The sequence below is a fragment of the Muscardinus avellanarius genome (genome assembly GCF_963383645.1).
Source record: "Muscardinus avellanarius genome assembly, chromosome: 9".
In the NCBI taxonomy this organism is placed as follows: Eukaryota; Metazoa; Chordata; class Mammalia; order Rodentia; family Gliridae; genus Muscardinus; species Muscardinus avellanarius.
The window spans coordinates 27,409,484-27,423,015 of NC_137795.1; the positions used below are offsets into that span (position 1 = coordinate 27,409,484).

Here is a 13,532-nt window from a genome sequence, read left to right on the forward strand (position 1 = left end):
TCCAAAGAACATGTATTTTGCAGTATTATATATCAATTACATCAATTTTATTGATTGTATTTTTCAAATTTTCTATAAATTTTTCCATTTTGTCTTCTTGTTCTATGAATGAACAAAAGATACGTTAAAAGTTTCAGATTATGATTGTGTGTTTGTGTATTTCTCTTAATAGTCACACAAATTTAAAACAGGCACTGTGGTGCATGCCTGTAATCATAGTACTGGTGAGGCTGGGGCAGGGGGATTGCAGATTTGAAGCCAGCCTCAACAACCTAGTGAAACCCTCAGCAGCTTAGTGAGACTCTGCTTCAAAACAAAAATAATGAATGAATAAATAGGATTGGAGATACAGTTCAGAAGTACCATTACCAAAATAAAATAATTTCTTTTGAAGTTTTCTTCCATACAGGTCAGCCAAATCTTAGTGTTTATTTTTAAATATCTATATTTTTGCTGGGCATGGTGGTACATGCTTGTCATCTCAGTACTTGGGAAGGCTGAGACAGGAGGATCACAGATTCAAGGCCAGCCAGCAACTTAATGAAGCCTTCAACAACTTAGTGAGACATGTTTCAAGTTAAAAAATAAAATAGGGCCAGGCGTGATGGTGCATACTTGTAATCCCAGTACTTTGGAGGCTGAGACAGGAGGATCACAGGTTCACGGCCAGCCTCAGCTACTTAGTGAAGCCCCTTGCACTTAGTGAGACCCTATTTTAAAATAAAGAATAAAAGCCGGGCGTGGTGGCGCACGCTTGTAAGCCCCGCACTTGGGAGGCAGAGACAGGAGGATCGCGCAGGTTCGAAGCCAGCCGCGCACGCTGGCTTAGGAGACCCTGTTTCTAAATAAAAATGTAAAAATAGGTCTGGGAGTGTAGCCCGGAGGTAGAAGGGCTTCCAGGAACCCCAGTACCACCAAAAAAAGAAAGAAAGAAAGAAAGAAAGAAAGAAAGAAAGAAAGAAAGAAAGAAAGAAAGAAAGAAAGAAAGAGTAAAAATAGGGCTGAGGGTGTAGCTTGGAGGTAGAATGCCCCTGGGTTCAATTCCTAGTTCTGTAAATAAATAAATAAATAAAAATAAATAAATAAACAAACAAACAAACAATTTTGGAGAGTAGTTTTACTGAATATAGTGTAAGTTAGTGACTAATTTCTCTGATACTTTGAAGACATTTAATGTTTGGGCTTCCATTGTGTGAGAATAAGCTCTTAATTTTATTGTTGTACTTTTGTAGGTTATATACCTGCTGTCCCTATTTTTTTTAAATGTTCTCTTTGTTTCTCAGTAGTTTACTATGACCTGCTCACATAAAGTTTTTTTTTTGCTTGAATCCTACTTGATATTCATGATTTATCTCGACTCTGAATTGTTAGTTTTGAAAAGCTTCCAGCCTTTGTCTTTTCAAATATTGTCTTGTTTTTTTTCTTACCTTTTCCTCTGAAACTCCATCACACATTTGTCATAATGTTTTATCACACAGCACACTTATTTTGTTCTCCTTTCTGCATCCTTTTATCTCTGGTGTTTTCTTTTGTACATTTTGCTTCACTTATAGGTTCACTAATTCATGATTAAATTGCAACTAATCTGTTATTAAACCCATCATTCATGGAAATTCTACTTTGTTTTTTCCCCCAATTCCAAAATTCTATTTCGTTCTTCTTAGGAGTTTCCGGTTCTCCACAGAAACTCTCCAACTTGTCATCTACTTTCTTATAAATACTGAAGAGAATTATTTTGAAAAAAATCTGTCTTTGGCAGATAGTGGTGACATACACCTGTAATCCCAGTAGTTGGGAGGATGAGACAGGAGAATGGCAGGCTCATGGCTAGCCTCAACAACTTTGTGAGATCCTGTTTTCAAATAAAAAATAAAATGGACTGGGGATGTAGTTTGGAGGCAAAATGACCCTGGGCTTAATCTCCAGTACCACAATAAAATAAAATAAAAATCTGTCTTCTTTAAACTTTAGTATCAACATCTCCAAAGTGATCTCTTTGGCACTCTGGAGACCTGACAGGTCTCTGTAGGTCACCTGGCAACAAAACAAGGTCTCGCTAAATTGCTGAGGCTGACCTAGAACCTGCGGTGCTCCTGTCTAGCCTCTCAAGTACTGGGATTGCAAGTTTGCACCACCCCAATTGGGATGGTGCCTTCCTTTCCTTAACCCTGGGTCAGTGTTGAACGCCAAGGCTGAACCCAACACAGCCAACTCGGTCGGTCCTCCTGGCCAAAGGCTGGCGCTGTGCGTCACCTTTAGGCCGCCCGGGTACCCCCTCCAGCTGCGCCTTTTCTCTCTGGCCGCAGAGGGCGCGCACGGCCCCACGGAAGGCCGGGGGCGTGGCCTCGAGGGGCGTGGCCTCGCGGGGGCGGAGCTGCCGGGAGCCGGCGGCCGCAGTCCGAGCGCGGCGCGGGGAGAGCCGGTGTGTGCGGCTCGGCGCACCGCCACGAGGCAGCCGGAGGCGGGCCCGTTGCCCGCTGGATGTCGGGAGCCGACGGAGCGGCGGGAAAGGCAGAGCGCCCAACACCATGATCCCTCTGGAGAAGCCGGGCAGCGGCGGCTCGTCCTCGGCCGCCGCCTCAGGCTCGGACCCGGCGGCTCGGAGCAAGAGCGCAGCGCGCCGGCCGCCGCCGCCCCCAGCCCGCGGGCTGCTGACGGAGATCCGCACCGCCGTGCGCTCCGAGCCCTTCCAGGACGGCTACCGCCTGAGCCCGGGCCGCGAGCTGGGCAGGTGAGGCGGGCCGGCCGGGCTCCGCGAGCCAGACCTCTTAACTGGACTGCTTTCGTGTGGGGCGCCGCGGACCGGGGCACCTTCCTCTCCTCACGCCTTTTCTACCTCCGTGATGCCTAACGAGAGAAGCGTGTGCGGCGCGCTACGCGTATTTACAAAGTCTGGACTAAACTAGAGGCTTATGGAGTCAGCTTTGCGTTTTGCTCTCGACGGTTCCGGGTTTCCCCACCTCCTCCGGTGTCGTTCCTAACGAGTAACCACACTTGCGACCGCTTTTCATGTGAACTTGTCAGCCTACTTTTCCTGCTTTCGTCGCTTTCGTTTTCTTGGCTGATTTTGTGCTGTTTTCTAAAATATTTAGGTCCCTGTGCCTTAATTCAAATTGGTTTTATTCATAAGCTCTTGGCCTTGTTCTCACTCTCTACTCCTGTCAACTAATTCCTGCTTTCTCCCCGCTCTTTGTGTAAGTAGGGAGCGTTTACCACCTGGTCGGTCTCTCCCTCCCTCTAACCCCCCCCCCCCTTTTTTTGGTGCTGAGAACGGATGGAACCCGGAGGCATTCTACCTCTGAGCTACACCCTACTCTAGTTAATTTTTTATTTTGAAACAGGATTAAGTGAGTTGCTCAGGGTGGCCCGGAAGCTACTTACCCTCCTGTCTCAGCCTCCCAAGTACTGGGGATTACAAACTTGCACCATCACGCTGAGGTTGATCTCTTCAAAGTTGTAAAAGGTGAAGGCTGTTTGGATGATTTACAGTTTGTATGTTGAAGAGGGATGATGTAGCGATTTCTCTGGGGTTTTGAAATTCCCAGTTTAGAGAAGTTGTCAAGTCTTGGGGGTCAGATCTGAGTTCGTACCCTTGCCTTTCTTGCTGAATTTGCCTTCGGGTGGATGGGTGACTTACCCTCCCCAGCCTCACTTTTCTCATTCACAAGAGCAAACCTCATGAAGGTGTTGTGAAGATGTGATGCCTGTAAAGTGCATTCCACTGGGCCTGGCGTAAAGTATTTCATGTTCACTTTTGTTGCAAACATTTATCAAGGTTGTCAAATAGCTCCATGTTGTAATGGGAATGGGCTTTTTAATTATGACAGACTTCATCTGAGGTCTTGGAAAAGGCATTAGTTACAAACTGATTTTTTAAAAATGCACGTTTTTACAAATATTAAGGTGACTTTTAGAAATAGATTTTTTCTGGGGTGGCACCTTAAAAATGTCTTACTTAGTGTTAACAAAAGAAAAAACACCTTTCAAAAACAGTTCTTTCCTTCACTGCGCCAGACACTAATTGACTGGCTCTGTGCACATTCTAATTATGACAAAAGAAGAGGCTAGAGCTACTGACTTGGCTAAGTATTCTAATCCATTGAAATTCCATACATTCTGAAGTATCCCTGATTACATGAAAAAGGAAAATTATTAGTTGAGCCGACTGGCTTTGTTCCACTAAAGAAAACTGGCTAACAAAACTGTTGTCTTTAGGAGCAAGCAATATCAGTACAATTCTTTTTTTTTTTTTTTTTTTTTTTTTTTTGGTGGTACTGGGCATGGAACCCAGTGGCTTTCTACCTCCGGCCTATACTCCAGACCTGTTTTATATATTTTTTTTGGAAACAGGGTCTCACTAAGTTACTGAGAGCCTCACTGAGTAGCTGGGGCTGGCTTCGAACCTGTACAATCCTCCTGTCTCAGCCTCCCAAGCGTGGAGATTACAAGTGTGCGCCACCACACCTGGCCTTGGTACATTTCTTAATAATTTAATCTGAAAAACTTAAGTTGCACCCTATCAAGTGTCATGGCACTAATTCCTCCAGGAATATTTCTTTCAACTTTTGTTTTACTAATATAAAGTTGGCTTGCCTCTAAGATTGTTGTATTTTTTTAAGGTTGTGATGTCTTTTTCTATATAGAGAGAAGTAAGGAGAATATAAAAGCAATAAGTCCTGAAGCAGTTAAACAATGCAGTTAGAAACTTGATATAAGCCTGAAGTGAAAAACAAAACCTATTTTTTTTTTCTTATTACTTTCCCCTTTTTTTTTGAGGTACTAAGGATTGAACCTTGGGGCATTCTACCTCTGAGCTATACCCCTAGCCCTATTTTATTTTATTTTATTTTATTTTATTTTATTTTATTTTATTTCTGTAGCACTGCAGATTGGACCCAGAGGCATTCTACCTCTGAGCCAAACCCCCAGCTTGATTTTTTTTATTTCTTATTTGGAAACAGGATCTCACTAAGTTGCGGATGGCCTCACTAAGTAGCTGAGGTTGGCTGTGAACCTGAGATCCACCTGTCTCAGCCTCACAAGTACTGAGATTACAAGTGTGCACCACCACACCTGTCTCCTATTTTATTTTTTAATTTTGAAATAGGATCTTGCTAAATTGCTGCGTCTGGTCTCCAAATGTGTGCTCCTCCTGTCTCAGCCTCCCAAGTACTGGAATTACAGATGAATGCCACTGTACCTGGCTCTTGCTCTCCTTTTTCATCATGGAGTTTACTGCAGTGGTGAGCATGGGCCTTGGAGTCAGCCAGTCTGGGATCGAATCTTGATTTATACAAGGATTTAGCTGAGCATGGTGGCACACACCTGTAATCTTAGTACTTGGGAGGTTGAGACAGGAAGATCTCAAGGTAGAGGCCAGCTTCAGCCACTTAGCAAGGCCCTTAGCAACTTCAAAATAAAAAAAATAAAATAGGTCTAGAGTATAGCTAAAGGTATAATGCCCTTGGGTTCGATTCCCACTACCATAAAAAAAAGACTTGTTACAAGGACTTGAGTACATTGCCTAACCACTGATTGCCTCATAGAGTTGTTGAGAGAATCACATAAAGCACATCTATAGCCTTAAGGCTGTGCTGTGCTTAAGAGAAAACTCAATGTAACTTGTTGTGTAACTCAATAAATGTTACTATTTTAAATGTAATCAAAAAACAAAATTAAGGAAACCTGCACAATTGCTAAATATGCCCCTGTCTCTGGCAAAAAGTAAGGAAGTCACGCTAGTAATCCCGCTTGGGAGGTGGAGATAGGAGGATCGCACAGGTTCGAAGCCAGCCTCAGGTACTTAGTGAGGCTCTCAGCAACTTAGTGAGACCCTGTTTCCAAATAAAACAGAAAATAGGTCTGGGAGTATAGCCCAGAGGTAGAAAGCCCCTGGGTTCTACCCCTAGTACAACAATAACAACAACAACAACAACAACAACAAAAATGTAAGGAAGTCTTCCTTAAAAAGATACAGGAAATGTTTGTATGTTTACAAGACTTAGAGGAAGTAAAAGTTCTGCTTTATGTTATAAGCAGTCTGTTTTGCCACTATATATGGTTTTAACATGATTGAGCATGTTTACAAGTGAGCTTTTTTCTCATAAGATAGAAATTCTAACTTTTAATTCTGGTTGCATTTCCTATATAATTATTTGATCATGCTGACATATAACTTACAAAACTACCTGTATTATATTTTAGTGATATGAGAGGAAAAACAGATTTGTCTACTTTAGTAAAATGGAGAGGGTTTGAAAAGTTAACATAAGAGATAAATCAATTTCTTTTAGGTTTTGCTACTATTTTGTCAGAGATAAAAATTTTCCATATGATGGCTGTTCAAAGAAGTTTTTAAGTGGTCAGTATTGATTTCAGAGTAATGCAGGATGTAATATTGATCATTTTAAGAAATGTCACATTCTTTCATGTCTGACAGTCCATAGCAACCTAAACATGTGTAAATAGATGATGTAAAACTTTATTGCTTCAAATTTGACTTGTTATTCCTAAGGCTTGTTAACTTTCTTTGAGTCAGGATATGTGCCAGTGTAAACAACATTAATGATTTCATTACTGAGGCATGGGGCAAATGACTCTTGAGTTCTGAGAAATTTTTCATGTTGGTTTCCCCTGAGTTTATTGATAATACAGGAACAGAAAGATGTTTTTATACATTCATTCATTTTGTGGTACTGGGGATTGACCCAGTTGCATTCTACCTCTCAGCTACATCCCTAGTCCTATTGTTTTTTTTTAAACAGGGTCTCACTAAGTTGTGGAAGGCCTCAGTAAGTTGCTTAGGCTGGCTATGAACCTGCAGTCCTCCTGTTGCATTCTACCTCTGAGTTATACCCTTACCCCTATTTTTTATTCTTTATTTTGAAACAGGGTCTCACTAAGCTGCAGAGGGCCCCACTAAGTAGCTGAGGCTGGCCACGAATCTCCTGTCTCAGCCTCCCAAGTACTAGAATTACAGCATGTGCCACCATGCCTGGCATGGCTTCATACCTTTAAATCTAAACTAATTTCACATCATTTGATTTGCCTTCATGTTTTTCATTGAGATCCCTAACTTTAACATTCTTAGTATATTCATAAATGTTTAAAAATTTTAAACCAAAAGAACTTTTTTTAAAAAAATTACATACTCATAGTTGATTTTCCTATGGAGGGAACCGCCTATAATACAAGGTCCTTTTAAATGTATAAATTTTACAGTTTGACAAGTGGTCTACATGCCTCATCTCATTGATTTTCTGTGCAGGCTTGTTTGGAAGTACTATTTTTCATATGAGAAAACCAAGTCAGAGGTAGAATCTTCTGAAAGACCACAGAGCTGGGGACACCTAACTTTTGAAATCATGCCTGCTATACCACATATGTTTTTCAAAGAATAATTTTGAGCCTACCTTGTGACTAAAGCAGTTTTTTATAGTTTTTATGAGAGGATATGCTAATGAGATACAAATTGAAACAAACCCTATAAAATTTTAGTATCAAAATAGTTTTCTCCCCACTTGGGCCTTAAAGTAGATAGGGCTTATCCTGTCTCATTCTTATCAATTGGGAGTAACAGGGCAAGAAAGAAATTTTATCAGAAAATAAGAGAATGTTCAAGCTGAAAGGCAATTTAGTGATAGGTGTATTTTAGGGACCGTGTGTCTTTTAAGTTGATGGCTATAGGTAATAGATTCATGTTTAAACCTTAAATTGCTTAAGCATGTGTCATAAATTATTTCTTCAGAAATAGACTTTTTAAATGTTATCCATGCAGAAACTGATTTGCTTGGGGACAGGTGGCAAAATTGGCAGCTACTCATTCATTTGAAGAATCTTATCTACAAAACTGGGTGTGGTTGTTGCACGCTTATAATCCCAGTACTTGAGAGACTGAGACTGTAGGATCACAGGTTCAAAGCCAGCCTCAGCTACTTTGTGAGACTCTCAACAATTTAGTGAGACTGTGTTTCATATTTAAAAAACAGGGAAAAGGGGTATAACCCAGAAGTAGAATGCCCCTGGCTTCCATCCCCAATACCACACACACACACACACACACACACACACACACACAAATATTTATAGTTTGAAGTAATCTAATACTTTGAGACAAAATTGGTAATAGCAGTTACTTAGGAAATAAGTCTGGTTTTTTTGTTTGTTTGTTTGTTTTTTGTGGTACTGGGGTTCCTGGAAGCCCTTCTACCTCTGGGCTACACTCCCAGACCTGTTTTATACTTTTTTTTTTTTTTGGAAACAGGGTCTCTTACACCAGCGTGGCTGGCTTCGAACCTGCGTGATCCTCCTGTCTCCACCTCCCAAGCGCGGGGATTACAAGCGTGTGCCACCACGCCCAGCTAAGTCTTAATTTAAAATACATGAATTTAAAGATCTAATGAATTTTATTTTCTTTGTAAAACTAATAAAATTATATAAAATCTGATTACTGAACCAAATATATTAGAAAGCTGAGTAGCTGTAATCATTGTTTTACCTCTTTAGGCAGATAAGCAACTAGACTTATTAAAGGAATTTATATATCATGTAGAGTTCAGCAGAGCTCGTTGTAGCTCAATGGCAGAATGCTTGTATAGCGTGAGTAATAGTGTGGGCTCCATCCTGAGCCCTAGGGCTGGAGGTAAGGGGGATCAACTCCAGGGCTCCTGTGTTCTATGATGTTTACAATTTTTTTTTTAATCATTGGTTATATCCTAAATCCAAACTAGTGCCCCAAACAACAAAAATAGCTAATGATTACTGATGATTTCCTGAATGCTATGTACTTTAGAAATGTTACTGTGCCTTAATTACCTCTAAGGTAGGTGACCTCACCATCACTTCACAGTTGAGGAATCCAAGACTCAGGCAGATAGACTAAATTGCCCACACAAGTACTAACTGGAATTTAAATCCAAGTTTGTCTTAAAAAAATTTGTTTTGAGGTCTCTACCTGTGTTGCCAAGGCTGGTTCATACATGTGGGCTCAATCCGTCCTCCTTCCTGAGCTGAAACTGTAGGCATATATCACCACACTAGGCCTCTGGTGTAGCTCAGAGGTAGATTGCCTCTAGGTTCAATCTTCAACCACACACACACACACACACACACACACACACACACACACACACGGAACTGGTGATGTGGTTCAGTGGTAGAGCACTTGCCTAGCATGTAGGAAGACCTGGGTTCAATCCCCAATACAGAAAGGAAAAAAAGAAAAATTAAGTATTAGACAGCAGACTGAATAAGTACAGGAAAGAGGCCCCTAAATTTAGCTATGGCTGTTCCTGTAATGGGGTTCCCAGAGTTTGCAGGTTAAGCAATGTGTGTGAATCCAATATTCTGTTTGCTGAATTACTTAGCTATCCATTTGGTTTTCAAAAACACACATTTAGACTAAATAAGTAGTATCTTACTTATTGTAGAAACTGCATTGTTTCGAATTTTATGTGTGGCAACAATAAATATTTGCATGTTTGATGTGGGAGTGCTTGGGAAGCTGTTGACAGTCATTTTTAATTTACCTTGAATGTTATTGTTGTCACTTGAAATCAGTTTATTACAAATTTAGCTTTCTCTTCTTTTGAAACTTTTGATACATAGGTATGAAAAATCAAATTATTTATACTTTTTTCTTAAAATTATCAAAAATGTATTAGACTTTAAAGCTTGATGGAGATGTTAAGCTAATGATGTTGTAGGATAAAATAAAAAGAGGTATTTATCATCCATATTCTATGAACAAAAGAACTTCCAATTGAATTGGAATTTGGGTGCTGTTAAATAAATTGTTACCTAATTGCACAACCATTGGGCTATGCCTCAGGATTTGCCATTCCACATTTTTATTACTAATGGTAACAAAAATATAGAGGAAATGAGAATCATATTTGTGGTTAACTTATTGCTGAGAAGGAAAAAATAATGTTCAAAATTATGTCAGTTATATCAGCAGTCTAAAATGGTGAGCCAAAACCTAGAATTTAACAGGACAAATTTAGTTTTTAGAAAAGATCTGAAAAAATATAGAATGAGGATATTGTCTTAAAAATTAAAGAAAAAGAGCCGGGCATGGTGGCGCACGCTTGTAATCCCCGCGCTTGGGAGGCTGAGACAGGAGGATCGCACAGGTTTGAAGCTAGCCTCAGCTACTGAGTGAGGCTCTCAGAAACTTAGTGAGACACTGTTTCCAAATAAAATATAAAATAGGTCTGGGAGCATAGCCCAGAGGTAGAAAGCCTCTGGGTTCTACCCCCAGTACCACCAAAAAAAAAAAAAAAAAAATTAAAGAAAAAGTCTAGGTAATTTATTTACCAGCCCAATATGAAATATGAAGATCCTATGAAGTATTTTTTACAAGCAATATTATTGTACTAAATACAATATTATTGTACTGGTGTATTATACTATGACCAACAAAATAATAGTGCTGTAACACTATGACCAGATTATACCTGGCAGTAGTTGCTTTTGATTTGTTTGGCACATTTTCTGATGAGTCAATAATAGTGAGATTTAAAAAAAACCCTCTGGGGATGAAGAATGATGTCAAATTGGGAAGGGAAGAGGAAGTGACAGCTGAGAGATTTATGTTCAATATCCAAGAGACTTTCACATTGAAAAGAGTGGGGTCTATTCTGTACTGCTCAGCAGAGGAGTTAGACCTTCAGTTGAAGTCAGAGTTAGGCTTCTAATGAAAAACTCATTAAAATAATATGTACCCAGGGGTGGAAGAGATTACCTAATAGTCTGAAAGACATTGGCACTTGGCATTGGGTAAAACTATGATTTCTAAACTGCTCTCCAACCTAAGGATTCATTGGATATTTATAGGTGATAAGCATTTGCTCTGTGGGAAGTGCCAAGCTAGATAATTGGCGTGTATTTGTTACTTATACATACACATACACAATTGGTCATCCATACCCATGGATTCAAACCAGCTGTGCATGGAAAATGGTCAGAAAAAGATGCATCTAGACTGAACATGTACACACTTTCTTCTTACTATTCCCCAAAACAGCATCCTAAAACAAGTATTTATGTCACATTTACATTGTATTAGATATTATGAGTAATCTAGAGATGATTTCAAGTATATAGGAAGCTGTGCATAGGTTATTTGCAAATACTACACCAATTTATATGAGACTTGAACGTCCTTGGATTTGGGTATCTTAAGAGAGTCCTGGAACCAATCCCCATAGATATTGAGGGGCAATTGTACTTTAATTCTTACAACTGTGAAGCAGATTTGTGTCCTTATGTTTAGATAAGAAAAATATAAGTTAAAAAGTTTTAATAAATTGCCTAAGCTTTTTTATCAGGTGCCATTTGTGAGATATAAGCCCTCATCTGTTTCATTCCTTACATCACAGTCTTAATCAGTATGCTCTGCTGACCTCCCGCTTTAACTTGCTAATAATGACAAGCTAATGCTTGGTTGTGTCTCTCGCCAGAAGGAGACATTTCTGGCTAATTCTGTAGTTAGAACGATATTGTATGAACGAGATCCTTACCTTTTATGACTTTAGAAGATGAGCTTCTTCCATAGAGTTAGTGACAGCCAGATTCATCAAATTAGGAAATTTGGTGACCAATTTCTATTTTAAAATAATGGCTTTTTTAAAGCTGGGCAGGGTGGCGCACACTTTTAATCTCAATACTTGGGAGACTGAGACAGGAGGATTGCAGATTTCAGACCAACCTCAGCAATTTAGCAAGGGCCTCAGCAACTTAGACTGTTTTAAAATAAAATAGGTCTGGGTTATAGCTCAGAGGTAGAATTCCCTAGATTCAAATCCCAGTACCACAAAAACATAAAATAAATAAAAATTAAGAAAAATGACTAGGGGTAGTATTCATATGTAGAGTGCTACCTATGGGTGCATTCATAGGTAGAATGCTTCTGGGTTCAATTTCCAGAAGAAAAAAAAAGAAATTTACCATCTCACATAACACTAGAGAATACTACGCTAAGTAAGATCAGCCATTCTCAGAAAGTCCAGGGTTATATATTTTCTCTCATATTTGGAAACAAGAACAAAAATAGGAAGTAAAAGAGATCTCAGTCAAATGAAGAGAAAAAACAGTATTAAAATAGTAGAAGGGAAATGGAGGTGGGAGGTAGGGGGAGGGGAACAAGAATTGAGGAAGAGAATACTTCATATAAAGTTACGTCCATACAAGGTTTCACTACCAATCTCAACTAACATGTATGGGGAGGGAGGAAGAGGAGTGGAAAATACTCCAAGTGATGTGTGCCTGTACCTTTGTATCACTTTGACTCTCACTATGATGTGTAACATTGCACCAGTAAAAGTATTAAAAAATTTTACCACCTCTGGAAAGTTTTAACAGTGAATGTTTTTGTTTAATTCTAGGGGTAAGTTTGCAGTGGTGAGAAAATGTATAAAGAAAGATTCTGGAAAAGAATTTGCAGCAAAGTTCATGAGAAAAAGAAGAAAAGGCCAAGACTGTCGGATGGAAATAATTCATGAAATTGCTGTCCTTGAACTAGCACAGGACAATCCTTGGGTCATTAACTTACATGAAGTTTATGAGACTCCATCAGAAATGATCTTGGTTCTAGAATAGTAAGTATTGTCTTCCTTCAGATGACAGGGTACACTTCCCATCTCAGAAGCCACTCCTTTGATAATGTGCAGGGCACGGTTCTCTGGAAAGGATCTTCCAGATGATCTTCATGTGTTCTTCATAAATGCCTCTACCATACTTACTGGATCATCTTCTTCCCAGCTTTTATTAGGTACTTGGCCTTTTCTCTCCTTTATGGAGAAAATAAGGCCATCAGGCACACATTCCCCTCAGTATTCCTCCCTTCTCTGAGTACCTCTGTGCTTACTGTACTGTCTTATGCCTTTCTTGTCTGTTGAAAGGAATAGATTTAGCTACTCAGATCCAAAGCTAAATTCCTATATCCTTTAATTCTCATCCTTCCTCTTCTGGAACCTGTGCTTTGTTTTTTAGTCAGCATGTAACTTCTTTTAGAGGTTCTTTGGTGGTTCTTTTCCTCTGTCTTCTATTATTTCAGTCTCTTCCAAATTCTTCCTCCTCAGTTTGGCTCTTCTTAAATGATAGTGTAATTTCACAGCTTTGCTCACCTTCCAGTCAGTTATGTTCTACTTCATTGATCCACACATCTGTTCATATGCCAATACTCCATATACTTTTCAATCTAGTGCCATTTGTGCTTCTAAAATTTTCATTAGGTCACCAGCCCAGTTTGACAAAATCATTCTCCTCACTTCTGTATTCATTCTACTTCTCACTTTCTTTAAACATATGATATTATACATGTTTTCTTGAAACTACATTCTTCTAGCTCTCAACAGCTTTGTTTTGAATTTCCTCCTTTCAGAGCCTTTTACCCTATTCTATATAAATGTAAGTGTTCCCCAGAGTTCCATCATTATTACTGTTGTTATACATTTATGTTCTATACATTTACTCTGAACCATGGTCTTTTCTTGTGGCTTCAAATGTTATTTGCATACCGATTATTTCTG

General features: G+C 39.5%; 1 protein-coding gene across 1 annotated transcript in view; it reads left to right on the forward strand.

Moving 5' to 3' along the window:
• Positions 1–2,528: 2,528 nt before the first annotated feature.
• The window catches only part of STK17A (serine/threonine kinase 17a), a gene marked incomplete at both ends in the record, with an annotated part of 31,298 nt that continues 20,294 nt past the window's right edge, over positions 2,529–13,532 (forward strand). The window contains 2 exons of the mRNA XM_080701836.1: positions 2,529–2,731; positions 12,387–12,599. Of these exons, the coding sequence (XP_080557962.1) occupies positions 2,529–2,731; positions 12,387–12,599 (416 nt within the window). The remainder of the gene's footprint in view (positions 2,732–12,386; positions 12,600–13,532) is intronic.